At 48.4% G+C, this 15,157-nt stretch overlaps 1 protein-coding gene across 1 annotated transcript; it reads right to left on the minus strand.

Moving 5' to 3' along the window:
• Nucleotides 1-1,119: 1,119 nt before the first annotated feature.
• Nucleotides 1,120-14,706, minus strand: LOC119956993 (dynamin-2-like; the record flags this gene model as incomplete). Its single annotated transcript, XM_038784577.1, has 8 exons — nucleotides 1,120-1,849; nucleotides 1,988-2,123; nucleotides 3,914-4,056; nucleotides 5,155-5,315; nucleotides 8,753-8,851; nucleotides 9,676-9,879; nucleotides 10,371-10,520; nucleotides 14,613-14,706. Coding segments are annotated over 8 exons (1,194 nt in total), but the record flags the coding sequence as incomplete, so codon positions are not given.
• Nucleotides 14,707-15,157: the final 451 nt, after the last annotated feature.

Genomic DNA, 15,157 nt, shown 5'->3' on the forward strand with positions numbered 1-15,157 from the left:
GGCACTGGGCCATTCAGTGTGGGGACAGGGCACTGGACCATTCAGTGTGGGGACAGGGCACTGGGCCATTCAGTGTGGACAGGGCACTGGACCATTCAGTGTGGGGACAGGGCACTGGGCCATTCAGTGTGGACAGGGCACTGGGCCATTCAGTGTGGACAGGGCACTGGGCCATTCAGTGTGGACAGGGCACTGGGCCATTCAGTGTGTGGACAGGGCACTGGACCATTCAGTGTGGGGACAGGGCACTGGACCATTCAGTGTGGGGACAGGGCACTGGACCATTCAGTGTGGGGACAGGGCACTGGGCCATTCAGTGTGGACAGGGCACTGGGCCATTCAGTGTGGGGACAGGGCACTGGGCCATTCAGTGTGGGGACAGGGCACTGGGCCATTCAGTGTGGACAGGACACTGGGCCATTCAGTGTGGACAGGGCACTGGGCCATTCAGTGTGGACAGGGCACTGGGCCATTCAGTGTGTGGACAGGGCACTGGACCATTCAGTGTGGGGACAGGGCACTGGGCCATTCAGTGTGGGGACAGGGCACTGGGCCATTCAGTGTGGGGACAGGGCACTGGGCCATTCAGTGTGGGGACAGGGCACTGGGCCATTCAGTGTGGGGACAGGGCACTGGGCCATTCAGTGTGGGGACAGGGCACTGGGCCATTCAGTGTGGGGACAGGGCACTGGGCCATTCAGTGTGGACAGGGCACTGGGCCATTCAGTGTGGACAGGGCACTGGGCCATTCAGTGTGTGGACAGGGCACTGGGCCATTCAGTGTGGGGACAGGGCACTGGGCCATTCAGTGTGGGGACAGGACACTGGGACCATTCAGTGTGGGGACAGGGCACTGGGCCATTCAGTGTGGGGACAGGACACTGGACCATTCAGTGTGGGGACAGGGCACTGGGCCATTCAGTGTGGGGACAGGGCACTGGGCCATTCAGTGTGGGGACAGGGCACTGGGCCATTCAGTGTGGACAGGGCACTGGGCCAGTCAGTGTGGACAGGGCACTGGGCCAGTCAGTGTGGGGACAGGGCACTGGGCCATTCAGTGTGGGGACAGGGCACTGGACCATTCAGTGGGGACAGGGCACTGGGCCATTCAGTGTGGACAGGGCACTGGGCCAGTCAGTGTGGACAGGGCACTGGGCCAGTCAGTGTGGGGACAGGGCACTGGGCCATTCAGTGTGGGGACAGGGCACTGGACCATTCAGTGGGGACAGGGCACTGGACCATTCAGTGTGGACAGGGCACTGGACCATTCAGTGTGGACAGGGCACTGGGCCATTCAGTGTGGACAGGGCACTGGACCATTCAGTGTGTGGACAGGGCACTGGGCCATTCAGTGTGGGGACAGGGCACTGGGCCATTCAGTGTGGGGACAGGGCACTGGGCCATTCAGTGTGGGGACAGGGCACTGGACCATTCAGTGTGGACAGGGCACTGGGCCATTCAGTGTGGACAGGGCACTGGGCCATTCAGTGTGGACAGGGCACTGGGCCATTCAGTGTGGGGACAGGACACTGGACCAGTCAGTGTGGACAGGATACTGGACCATTCAGTGTGGACAGGGCACTGGGCCAGTCAGTGTGGACAGGACACTGGGCCATTGTGTGGGGACAGGGCACTGGGCCATTCAGTGTGGACAGGGCACTGGACCATTCAGGTCTGGACTCTCCTGCTGTGCAGTGTCTATTCCTTTTGCTTTCTCTCTAGCCCCACACCAAAGTGTGAGTTTAATTCTGGCTAGTTTGTGTGTGTCTAACAATACTTGCCTGACACCATGGATGTTTTTGATTGCGTAGCTGATCTCTCTTCGAAGCTCCTTCTCATCAAACTCCATCTGTACAGAGAATACGTCACAATTACAATGCTGAGCAACTGTGATAGAGATAAAGGGACAGAGGGAAAATTCAGAATCAGGACAAGATTGGTCGAGGATGCTTCAACTAGCCATTAGCTTCCCCCAGCAGTGCCGTACCTTCACCAGCTCAAATGGGAATCGTTCATGGAAGATGCGGTTAATTCTTGCACCTCCGGACAGTTCCACCGTGTCCACCTGGTCACCTGAACCCTCAATTCGCTTCTCAAAATCCACCCCGAACTGCTGCACCATCCTGAGAGCAAAAACATGAGCAGTGAAAGAGAGACTTCTGTTCCCACACATACTGCACACAACCATCTCAATCACTTGCAAATGTAGGAATTAAATGTAGGCAAATCAAACGATAGTTTTCAACAGCACTGACTCCAAGACACTAATAAAGCTGTCAAACTATTCTCAGTGGCGTTAGGCGTTCGGGGAGGATGTTGACCAGGACACTCGCCGCTCTAACAGTGCCATGGAATCCTCAATGCCCGTCTCAACAGGCAGACAGGGTCACAACCAAATGACTTATCCAAAAAGGTCAACACACGGTAGTCTGGATGATTCTCGACTTCAACCGACAACCTCTCTATTCAGAGGCGAGAGTTGTCATTGAACTGAAACAATGCAAAATAGAAACAACGGTCTGAGGCACAAAGAAGCTATTGTGCCTCTGACCTTCCTGCTACCAGCTCACAATAGAGATGGACGGGTACATCAGGAATGAGAAGATCAATCAATCATGGATACACGGCATTCAAATTTACCAAGTGACCTGCAAAGTGTGTTTATCAGCTGAACAGTGGCAAGTCTGTGCAGCTGATTAACTATATTGTGACAAATGTGTTGTATTGTGTGTGTCTGGTGCAAGAATGGTTTTAAAAGCCTGGGATAGGCTGTGTAAGTATCTGCTGCAGAAATATTATTTTTTAATTCTTGGTTTAAGAGATAGACCGACTTTGTGGTGCAATTAAGATGTCGTAAAAGTGAGATAATCATTCTTTCAAACCATGTTTATGTTTACAAAGAGAGGTGGATTGGGATTTTATTATTTCCAAGTAGATAATTACAGACATTACACTTAAATTTAAGTTGGTGGTAGGATGGGAGTGGGATAAAGATGATGTCATTAATGGAGGAACCAGGTCTGTAGCAGGCAGTTGTGGTAGTTTTTGGAAGCTGCGAGCTGAACACCAGCTTTTGGCGGAAGACTGTCAGATTCAGTGTTAATCTGACAGATAAGGATCTGCAGGCTGTTTACACACAAGGATCTCTCTCTCTCTTCAAGCAGTCTTATAAAACAATTCTTTATCCAGAGGACAGTAAGTAACCCTGTATTTGCTAACTTTTAAATTTTGTTTCTAATTAAGGGTCACTTTAGTGTGACCAATCCACCTGCCCTGCACATTTTGGGTTGTGGGGGTGAAACCCATGCAGACATGAGGAGCATGTGAAACCTCCACACAGACAGTGACCCAGGGTTGGGGTCAAGCCCGGGTCCTTGGTGCCATGAGGCAGCAGTGCTAACCAGTGCACCACCGCTAACTTTATTTATATGTGGTTTTTGACCTGTGATGGGTTTTGCTTGATTGGAGATAGAGAAGGTATCAGCTAGAAGTTAAATTGTTTCTTTTTATTTTATTGTTAAGCATTGTTAAGTGCTAATTATAAGCTGTATCTCTGTGATGTTAAGGTAGTTTAACATGTTAATAAAGTTTGTTTTAATATACCATGCCCCTAACTGCACATGGAAATCACTCCTGGAGCATGCTTTACAAATTAAAAGTATTGGGGTTCTTGTCTGCTATCCAGGCAAAATGGGATGTGGTCCGGGATTTTAATAATATTCATTCAAGCATCAAAGTCAATCTTGATCACCTAACAATTGGAGTTGCTCACGATTTCCCAAAAGAGTCAATACACAGACAATAGAGGAGGGGACAGACACACAAGATAGGTGACACAGGGAAACCACACAGTGACTGACTGCACTTCAATACTAAGCTCCATGCGCCCCCAGCCCACGTTGGCTCCACTTACTGGAGGAGTGCTTTGGTTTTCCTGGTGGGGTCATCTGGTCGAAAGTTTTTATATTCCTCAACCTCCTTCTCCAGTGACAGCATCTGACTCTGTAGCTTGTTCCTCAATGCAGGCAAGGTTTCACGGATGTGGTTTGTCAATTGCTGCGTTACAAATAAAATAAAGTAGTGAAACAAACTTCAGCAGCAAAAATTGGAAGTTTGCACTAGAACATAGAACATAGAACAGTACAGCACAGAACAGGCCCTTCGGCCCTCAATGTTGTACCGAGCAATGATCACCCTACTTAAACCCACGTAACCCGTATACCCGTAACCCAACAATCCCCCCATTAACCTTACACTACGGGCAATTTAGCATGGCCAATCCACCTAACCCGCACATCTTTGGACTGTGGGAGGAAACCGGAGCACCCAGAGGAAACCCACGCACACAGGGGGAGGACGTGCAGACTCCGCACAGACAGTGACCCAGCCGGGAATCGAACCTGGGACCCTGGAGCTGTGAAGCATTGATGCTAACCACCATGCTACCGTGAGGCCCGCATGTGCTTCAGCTGCACAGGTGGGTCAGTCTTGGCATCTACTGCCCCTTTGTCCGATGCACCTGCCCATACTGCTCACCGGTGACCACTCTGCATGCTCACCCCCAATGAAACGCAGAGAACAACGCCCTCCCTCACCCACAGCGTGCCAACAACACTATTCTACCAGGTGTGGCTTCGTCCCCACAGCAGTGACCAATTATAGATCCACCAGCTTCAGGACACAAACTCAGCAAGGCCAAGAGCAGGGTTCAAACATTGGCCGTTCGCCGGCTCCAACTACAAATTAATGAAGGCTTAGTTCTGGAAACGAGATGCCAGTGTAGCATCAGCATGGTCAAGTCAGTGAGGTACACAGAAACAGAAGGCAGGGTCCCAGCACCCGGTCATTATTCAGTAACTGGCAGGACATTGCTGGTGTGGGGATCAGCTACACCAAAAATATTTGGTAAAGAACGTTGTCATTGTCCAGACTTATAATGCAAGCCTGGGCCTTTGAGCAAGGTGCTCACTATGGAACTTTATCCCAGCACACACACAGCCAGCACCTTTGAGGCAGAAAGATTATTCATTTAAGTGGTGATGTACCAGTAACAGATGAGTGTTTTCAGCACCAGCCCCCCCCCCCCCCCCCCCCCCCCCCCCCCAAACACGAGCACATGCACCGGGAAAGGCACAGCTACGCCCCGGCCCTCACCTGATTCAGCATCTTCTGCAGGTGTGGGGTGCCCATCCGTTCAGCCATGTGCCGGTACGAGGGGTGAGACAGGAAAAACTTCCTCTCAGCCGCCAGGGCTGCACGAATATCCTTCTTGCCATCAATATCCTTCTGACTCCTGTTCACCACACCGATGTAGCCTGCGTGGAATGGAATACAAGAACAGCCTTGATATGGTTAACAGGCAGCCATCCGAGTTAAAACCGTTCTCAGTATTTGCGATCACCAAATACAGATTGCTGGCATTGAGGAGTGAAACACTTCCTATTTCAGGCACTCATTACCAGCATCAAACATTCAAAAGCTCGCAAGGTGACCTAGAGCTCTATTTGCACCATTACTGAGAGGGCCAATTCTATAACGTGTGGAGCACAAATCCCACAGTGGATATCAACTGGTGATGGTAGGCTCGCAGAATACAGTACAGGGGGCGGAGAACCCATTAGTGGATTTCTCGACCAGCACGTTGAAAAAATGGTGTGTTTTAGGCTGGCCCAAAAGTAAATCGGAGCGTGGGGTGGCATCTGTAAGGAAATCCTTACATGTGGCTGCAGATACACAGATTTCAAACATATCGTCTCCATATCAGAAACGTAGGAGGTTGGGGCTCATTCCATCAAAAGCACATTGCTCTTGGAAACAATTAAAATATTAGTGAGCGCTGGATCTAGAGGGGATCCCATGGCTACACCACCTCTTTGGACAAATATGGTGTCATTAAAACTAAACTCAACTAAATGAGTTGCTACGTTCCTAAGTTCAATGGATACAGATTCAGCAAATATCAGCGTGTCAATATTGCTGCGATAGAACAAAGCCACATTAATGTTGATGGCTTCCTTTAGCGGCTCACTCATGAATAAACGGGCAATGTCAAACAAGCACAAGACAAGGCGTTGTATCGATATGAGGGTTGGATTTTTGTTTGTGAAGGTGATGGTATCATTCACTGTGTACGTGGAAAACTAAGAACTGGTTGCAATAACTCAAATCATTTGGCGAGTTCATGCTGTGCAGAACCAGTATTTGATAAATTAGGGTGTAATGGGACATCATGGGGCGGCCCAGTAGCACAGCGGTTAGCACAGTTGCTTCACAGCTCCAGGGTTCCAGGTTCAGTTCCCGGCTTGGGCGACTGTCTGTGCGGAGTCTGCACGTTCTCTCCATGTCAGCGTGGGTTTCTTCCGGGTGCTCCGGTTTCCTCCCACGATCCAAAGATGTGCAGGTTCGACGGATTGGTTGTGATAAATTGCCCTTAGTGTCCAAAAAAAGGTTAGGTGGGATTACGGCGATAAGCTGGAGGTGTGGCCTTAAGTGGGGTGCTCTTTCCAAGGGCCGGTGCAGACCCGATGGACTGAATGGCCTCTTCCTACACTGTAAATTCTATGATTCTTTGATCAATCATGTGTCTCTTCAGCAGCCCATACATGTGCAGATGTAATGAGCCTTAAGGATGAATCCCATCGTGCCAGGCAGCAGGTGGAGGGGTTCCCCTTGCTGCCCCCACGAGGGGTGCGGGATCGGTTGCTCTCGGGGGTGTGGGTTGGAGGAGGAAGGATTTCGGACATATACCGGGTAATGCAGGAGGTAGACGAGGCCTCGGTGGAGGAACTGAAGGGTAAATGGGAAGAGGAGCTGGGTGAGGAGATTGAGGAGGGGACGTGGGCGGATGCCCTGGAGAGAGTGAATTCCTCCTCTTCCTGTGCGAGGTTTAGCCTCATACAGTTCAAGGTGCTGCATAGGGTCCACATGACTGGGACAAGGATGAGTAGGTTTTTCGGGGGTGAGCACAGGTGTGCTAGGTGCTCGGGGAGCCCAGCGAACCACGCCCATATGTTTTGGGCGTGCCCAGCGCTGGGGGAGCTTTGGAAGGGGGTAGCAAGGACAGTGTCGAGGGTGGTGGGATCCAGGGTCAAGCCAGGCTGGGGACTCGCAATTTTTGGGGTTGCAGTGGAGCCGGGAGTGCAGGAGGCGAAAGAGGCTGGTGTTCTGGCCTTTGCGTCCCTAGTAGCCCGGCGGAGGATCTTGCTCCAATGGAAGGATGCGAGGCCCCCGGCCTGGATCAGTGATATGGCGGGGTTTATCAAATTGGAGAAGGTGAAATTTGCCCTGAGGAGATCAGTACAGGGGTTCTTTAGGCGGTGGCAGCCTTTCCTGGACTTCCTGGCGGAACGATAGGGAAATAGGCCGACAGCAGCAGCAACCCGGGGTGGGGGGTGGGGGGGGGGGGGGGGGGGGGGGGTTGGATCGGGGGAGGGAGAACTGTGTACATGGGTTTGTGGGATGTGGCGGGAGTTCTCTCTTTCCCTTTTGTTGTTTGGGTGTTCGTTTGTTTTTTTCTCTTTTGTTTGTAGTTGCTTTTGAAGTTGGGTGGGTATTGTTCTTGGGGTGTTACCGCGGTTGTTTTGTTAATAGAGTTGAGATGTTTATATTTTGTAAAAGTTTCAATAAAAATTATTTTTTTTAAAAAAAGATGAATCCATCTGATACATCACAAAGCAGATTGTTACTCATAACCAAGTACAATAAACAGTTTTGTAACTTGCTTTCAAGCAATGCTGTGCAGTTATTTATTTTTTAATTCTTTGATGGGATGTGGACGTCAATGGGCTGGGCCAGCATTTGTTGGCCATCCCTAATTGCCCTTGAACTGAGTGTATCACTCGGCAATTTCGGAGGGTGGTTCAGAGTCAACCACATTGCTGTGGGTCTAGAGTCACATGTAGACCAGAAAGGGTGGCATGTTTCCTTCTCTAACAATCATTAGGGAACCAGATGGGCTTTTACCATAACCGACATTGGTTTCACGTCATCATTAACATCGGGATTTTTATTCAATTCAAATTTCGCCACCTGTGGTGGGATTCGAACCCAGGTCCCGGAGCATTATTCTGGATCCCTGGAATATTGGTGTAGTGACAGTACCACTACGCCACTTTTAAAAATTAGCCGGGAGCTTGGGGAGACGATAGTTCCCCGTTGCTTTCTCCACAGCAACACCTCGATGAGAGTTGATTGACCAGCGCCCAAGAGGAGTTGGAAATTTGGTATTCTTGTGTTTGTCCTGATGGTGCCGGATGAAAAGCTTCAGTAACACATCTCCCTACTCAGCCATTGGCAAGTTCTGTTCCATCTCACAACTTTTGGTAAATATCAGTGACACACGGAGAAGGATGTTTATAATTTGCTTCCTGAGACACACGAGAAGGTGCAAAAAAGATTTACAAGAATGGAGAGATTATGGTTATGAGAAAGAATTGAGAAGAATTTCTATACAATCGAGAAGACTGATCGAAGTGTTTAAGATTGTGATGAGGATTGATTGAGTAAATGTAGAGTTGTTTTCACTGGTGGTCAGGACCAGGTATTACAGTCACTAATAAATCCACTAAAGAGTTCAGGAGGAAGATCAGAAAGCGGAACTTGTTACCACAGGAGCAGATAAATAAGGGGAAGTACACTAAGGTGAAATGAACAGAAGGTCAGGCTGATGGGGTTAGGAGGGCCAGCAAGCAGGCAGAGGATTGTGTGGAGCATATAACACTGGCACTGGCCTAATGATCTGTGCTGGACTTACCCCTGCGGAGAGGCAGGAGCCGGTTTTCCAGTATATCCCGGGCATCAGTCCCTTCATCCATCAGATCCAACTTTGTGATCACACCAATGACCCTCAAACCTGTGCAGACACGAGAGCTTTAGAGAAATTATCCACACAAAAATAAATGTGATCAGGCCCAGGAATCAATGTTAAAAATGCAAACAATTAACCCTCTGTGCAACTATAATCCAATGTTAAAAAGCACCTCCAACACAGGTTCAAACATCATTTCCAGTTTTGCAATCAATAACCACATGTAGAACCTCAGATAAAGTCATAGCAAGGACACAGAAGTCACCAGTCAGCCTTCACTAAGTGGCTGCAGCCTCAGGATACTTGTTGAGTTGCTCCCAACTAATCTAGCCACACGTCACAAGAGAAATAAACTGTAGCATATTTCCGAGGACCAGATCAGTCTCTCCCTCTGTTAGAACTTTCAACTTCACCCAACACGTTTAGTTTTTGCTCAGGGGAGACAGACACTGCATAAATCTGGGTGTGATTATATTATACTGTAAAACGTGCAGACCTGCAAAGAACAATACAGCACAGGAACAGGCCCTTCGGCCCTCCAAGCCTGTACTGGTCAGATACCAACCTTGGCCAAAACTCTCAGCACTTCCTTGTGCCGTATCCCTCTATACCCATCCTGTCCGTGTGTTTGTCAAGATGCCTTTTGAATGCATTAATGTATCTGCTTCCACAACCCCCCCTGGCAACGCGTTCCAGGCACTCACCACCCTCTGTGTAAAAAAAACCTACCTCGCACATGTCCTCTAAACTTTGCCCCATTACACATACAACAGCACCTTCCCCAGAAGTGATGACTGCCTAACAAATTCCGTTCGCTATTCTGTGGGAGCAGGCACATTGGAACCAGAGACACCAAACAGACTTCTTACCTTGTGGGTCAACCTCCTTGGCAATCTTGAGTGCATCGGAGTTGGCGAGGTCAGAGTTTGCTGGGGTAACAGCCAGGATGAGGCAGTTCTCTTTGCTGATGAACTGCATGATCATTTCTTTGATCTGGTACTCGATATCAGCTGGCTGATCACCAACCGGCACCTTGGTGATTCCCGGTAAATCAATCAATGTCAGATTTAGAACTAGTGAGAAAAAAAAAGTGACGAGACTGAATTAGGACCAATAATCGCAGAAATGCCAAACAAAGCAAGGAAAAACATTCCTGCAAAATACTGATCGTGTCCTTATCCTCGTGTGGAATGAACATAATTCAAAGAGCGTTTCTTGCTCAGCAGCTGTAAGCAGCTGTGTGGGCCTCGAAAAGCTGTGCATTGGTGATGGAGCTGGGACCAGGTCACGCACCGAATCCAAAGGACAAGACCCGAACCATCAAGGCTACAGTCACTGGGACTCCAGAGCGCAGCTTAGTTACAGCGGTCAGATCTGTTGATGCAGATCCCTCGGGGCTTACTGTACTTCTATTGATTACACCTCCCCTTGTGTGGAGTTAAGTTAGTGACAGCACAATAAATACAGAGCCAATCACAGCTTACAAACACCACTCCTATTCCCCAAGGTCTCAAATAATCTTCATGGCCTCGATCTGGCGAAGCAGTTTGGAGACTCCACTCACCATGTGGAGAATGAACCCTCAGGTTGATAGGAATTGACGAGATCCCTCTATTGCTCCCAGTCACTCTGTCCGTCTCAGCTTCAATCTCCTGCCGAACCTCATCAAAATCAGTAAATTTCTTCCCTTTGCAGTGCAGAAACTCAGCATGCTCTGGAAGAGAAAGCAAACCATTACACAGGTGTAGTCAGGGCCCTAGTAAAATGTACACTCTTAATACTATTAAGGACCCTTCAGGTAAAAAAGGATTACAGCCGTTCAAAAAAATATCAAAATCCCGTCCACTCTGCTTCATAAGAAAATTTCACCCTTAGCGCACACATTGGTGAGTTGTGAAGTCTCTCCTCATAGGACAGTCCTGCCATTCCAGGAATCAGCCTGGTAAACATCTGCTGCACTCCCTCCATAGCAAGGCCACCCTTCTTCCCTGTGTGCTGGGTTACTGTCTTCCATAGTTATTTCAGGCATCGTCAGGCTCTCGGGAATGTCTAGGTCTTCACTTGCCACAGTTTGCTGCTGACTCTCGGTTGACTCCAAGTTCTAGCTGCTAAAGGTTGATCAGTGCAATTGGTCCACACTACACGGTCCCGAGTTTGAACAGTGTAGGACACCAGTCCAGTCTGTGCCAAGACATTGGCAGGTATCCACTGCTCGCTGGTGCTGCAGTTCCTTGCCAATACTTCCTGACCTTTCTGAACAACACGGCGTTCAGCCCTATTGTCTCCTCACAAAACCCAATGTGATTGCTTTTTCACAGCTTTCACTTCAGATGCTAGTTCTTGCCCCAGGCTGTTGGATTGTCCTCTTTTCTGGAATGCAACTTCTAGACTGTCAAGTTCAAGCTATTGCTCCTGAGGATTTCCAAAAGGGTTCCCACCCTTTAACAACAGACCAAATTTAGCCTTTAGTGTTGGGTTGTTGAGCAAAGTCAGGTTCCAGTAATTCCTCTTCTGTTGGAAGTTGATTGGATATCAGATGGTGCCGTACAGGGCGATTGAGGAAAGGAATATTGGTGTTGCAGATTGCACTCTGAGCAGCTCAAACTCTTGTATTTACTCATCTGGAGCAACTCACGTCCAAACATCCTTCAGGAGTTTCTGTGCTAGCTGTTGTTGCTGTTGTTTACGATCAGCGATCTTTTTATTCTTGTCGACCATTGATGCATGAATCAAGTCAGCAGCTCGTTTCCCAAACCGAATGTTCCTTCCAATGGGTGCGAGAGTTTCCTTCGGGTCGGGCATTTCGAGATGCGCCTCAATTTCTTGTTCCTCCGGTTCAGAATTCGTAAAGGGAGCTCATAAATACATTCCGGTCACCCTCACAGAATTTTTCAGCATACTGTTCACCTTCAGTTTTGTCAAAGCATTCATCTGATTTGATTTATTATTGTCACATATATTAGTATACAGTGAAAAGTATTGTTTCTTGCATGCTGTACAAACAATGCATACCGTACATAGGGAAGGAAGGAGAGACTGCAGAATATAATGTTACAGTTATAGCAAGGTGCAGAGAAAAGATCAACTTAATACGAGGTAGGTCCTTCAAAAGTCTGATGGCAGTAGGGAAGAAGCTGTTCTTCAGTTGGTTGGTACGTGACCTCAAACTTTGGTATCTTTTTCCTGACGGAAGAAGGTGGAGGAGAATATGTCCGGGATGCGTGGGGTCCTTAATTATGCTGGCTGCCTTTCTGAGGTAGCGGGAATTATAGACAGAGTCAATGGATGGGAGGCTGGTTTGCGTGATGGACTGGGCTACATTCACAACCTTTTGTAGTTTCCTGCGGTCTTGGGCAGAGCAGGTTCCATACCAAGCTGTGATACAACCAGAAATGATGCTTTCTATGGTGCATCTGTAGAAGTTGGTGAGGGTCGTAGCTGACATGCCAAATTTCCTTAGTCTTCTGAGAAAGTAGAGTCGTTGGTGGGCTTTCTTAACTATAGTGTTGGCATGGGGAGACCAGGACAGGCTGTTGGTGATCTGTACACCTAAAAACTTGAAGCTCTCGACCCGTTCTACTTCAGATGCATCTTCCATCAGCTCTTCATCTTCGTTCCTCGATCATGAACCACGTTTGTTACAGTAATGCTGAACCTTCATCCCAGCTCTGCCGGCCTGAGCCTCGGCCACACCGATGTTTAAGCTCTTCAGCAGCTGCTACTTTCTGTTCCTTTAGGCTTTTTGGTTGGGCCTGTTTCAGACTCTGACACGAGATTCACCTCGGTCCAGTTTAACTCGATTCTCTCCAGCCAGGTTCTCCCCATTAGGGCTGGACAGTTACCTGTAACGATGGGCAGGGACAAGTCTGCGGTCTGTCTGTTTAGCTGCACATTTGCATCGATACGGCCCCTCAACGGAACATTTCCCCAGTATAGGTTTTGAGCATTATCTTTGAGGGTTTTAAGGCGATACAGTAACCAGTTTCGATGAAATGGCTGGGCCGGTGACCACATCCATTTCCATCAGTTGCCCGCCCAGGAAAGGAGTGGCCCAGGAAAGATTTGTTGCTCCCACAATGACCAGCGCATTCAATGAAAGTTCAGGAGTAGTCCCTCTGGATTGGAAAATTATACTTGTCATTCTACTGTTTAAGACGGGTGAAAGGGGGAACCAGAGAATTAGAGACCTGTTCGCCTAACATTGGTGCTGGGGAAATTGCTGGAGTCTATAATCAATGAACACCTCAGAAAATGTTAGTCGATCAGCCAAATTAACGTTAGGATGAGTGAAGGGAAGGTCATGCCTGACTAATCTTATTGAATTTTTTGAAGAGATGATTAAGGTACTGGACAGCGAATGTCCATGGATGCTTTTTATATGGACTTCCAGAAGGCATTTGATACAGTCCCACGTAAGAGACTGTTAACTAAGGTGGAAGCCCAAGGAGCTGAGGGCAAAGTATTGACCTGCTTGGGAAATTGGTTGAGTGGCAGGCAACAGAGAGTGGGGATAATGGGTAATTACTCTCATTGGCAGGAGGTGACTAGTGGTGTACCACAGGGATCTGTGTTGAGGCCCTAATTCGGGACTGGTTTAGCACAGTGGGCTAAATAGCTGGCTTGTAGTGCAGAACAAGGCCAGCAGCGCGGGTTCAATTCCCGTGTGGCCTCCCTGAACAGGCGCTGGAATGTGGCGACTAGGAGCTTTTCACAGTAACTTCATTGAGGCCAACTTTTGACAATAAGCGATTATTATTCACATTATTCATTAATGACTTGGACTATGGCATAGAAAGTCAGAAGTCCAAATTTTCAGATAATATGAAGTTAGATGGCATTCCAGAGAGCCTGGATGATAGCATAAAATTGACATTTGGCCCAGTGTCTGCACCAGCACTCTAAAGGAGCATCATTATTCTCCTGCCTTTCCCTCCATACCGCTGCACATTGCTTCTATTAAAGTAATCATCCAACGCCCTCTTGATTGCTTCGACTGAACTTGCCTCCACCACACTTCCAGATAGTGCATTTCAGACCCCAGCCACTCATGTTAAAAGAGTTCTCTCTCACATCACATCTGCTAATCATTTTAAATCTTTGTCCTCTTGTTCTTGCTCCTCTTACGAGCAGACATAATGTCTCCCCACCTATTGCCAGTTTGGGGAAGAATGGATGGTAAAGGTAGAAAAGCAGAAGTTAAGGCCACAATCGAGTCAGCTGTGACCTGACTGAATTGCAGAGCGGGCTCAAGCAGCTGAACAACTCACTGCTGCTCCTGTTCCTCTGATTTCAGCAGACACACCTGTGGAAGGCAGTGGGGTGGGAGCAATGTCACTCTAATACTCCAGAGGCCCAGGCTAAGGCCCGAGGGACATGGGCTCAAATTCACCAGGGCAGCTGGTGTTACTTGGATGCAAATAATTTGTCAAAGAAATTCTGCAATTCAGTCTCAGTAATGGTGACTATGAAACTTTGATTGTTTTAAAAACTCGTCTTGTTAACTAATGTCCAGCAGGAGAGGAAATCTGCCGTCCTTACCTGATCTGACCTGCATGGGACTCCAGACCCACAGCAACGTGGTTAACTCAAAGTCCCTGAAATGGCTGTTCAATTAGAGATGGGCAATAAATATTGACTTGACCTCCACCTTATGAAAGAATTTAACAAACAGTTCAAGTGAAGCAGAGCACAGTGTTAAGAGGAGCACGGTGTTGGGTGCTCTGTTCATGAGGCCCAACTAGACCGTAAACAACTAGTTACCAGTCACGCAAACTGCGGTCCCGGAAGCAGCCGGGGACACACTGACCTGTTTTTGCATTGATGAGCTGCAGTACGAGCGGTCGGCGAGTAACGATTCCAGAGCCACGAGGAAGGAAATCCCTGAAAAGAGAGAGAGGAAGAGAGAGCAATCAGCATTTCAAACACCCAATAGAGAGGGGGGGAGAGAGCAATCAGCATTTCAAACACCCAATAGAGAGGGGGGGAGAGAGCAATCAGCATTTCAAACACCCAATAGAGAGAGAGAGCGCAATCAACGCTTCAAACACCCAATAGAGGGAGAGAGAGAGAGCAATCAGCGTTTCAAACACCCAATAGAGAGAGAGCGCAATCAGCGTTTCAAACACTCAATAGAGAGAGAGAGAGAGCAATCAGCGTTTCAAACGCCCAATAGAGAGAGAGAGAGCAATCAGCGTTTCAAACACCCAATAGAGAGAGAGAGAGCGCAATCAGCGTTTCAAACACTCAATAGAGAGAGAGAGCAATCAGCGTTTCAAACACTCAATAGAGAGAGAGAGCAATCAGCGTTTCAAACACCCAATAGAGAGGGGGGGAGAGAGAGAGAGCAATCAG

This window comes from Scyliorhinus canicula, chromosome 25 (genome assembly GCF_902713615.1).
Source record: "Scyliorhinus canicula chromosome 25, sScyCan1.1, whole genome shotgun sequence".
Classification (NCBI taxonomy): Eukaryota; Metazoa; Chordata; class Chondrichthyes; order Carcharhiniformes; family Scyliorhinidae; genus Scyliorhinus; species Scyliorhinus canicula.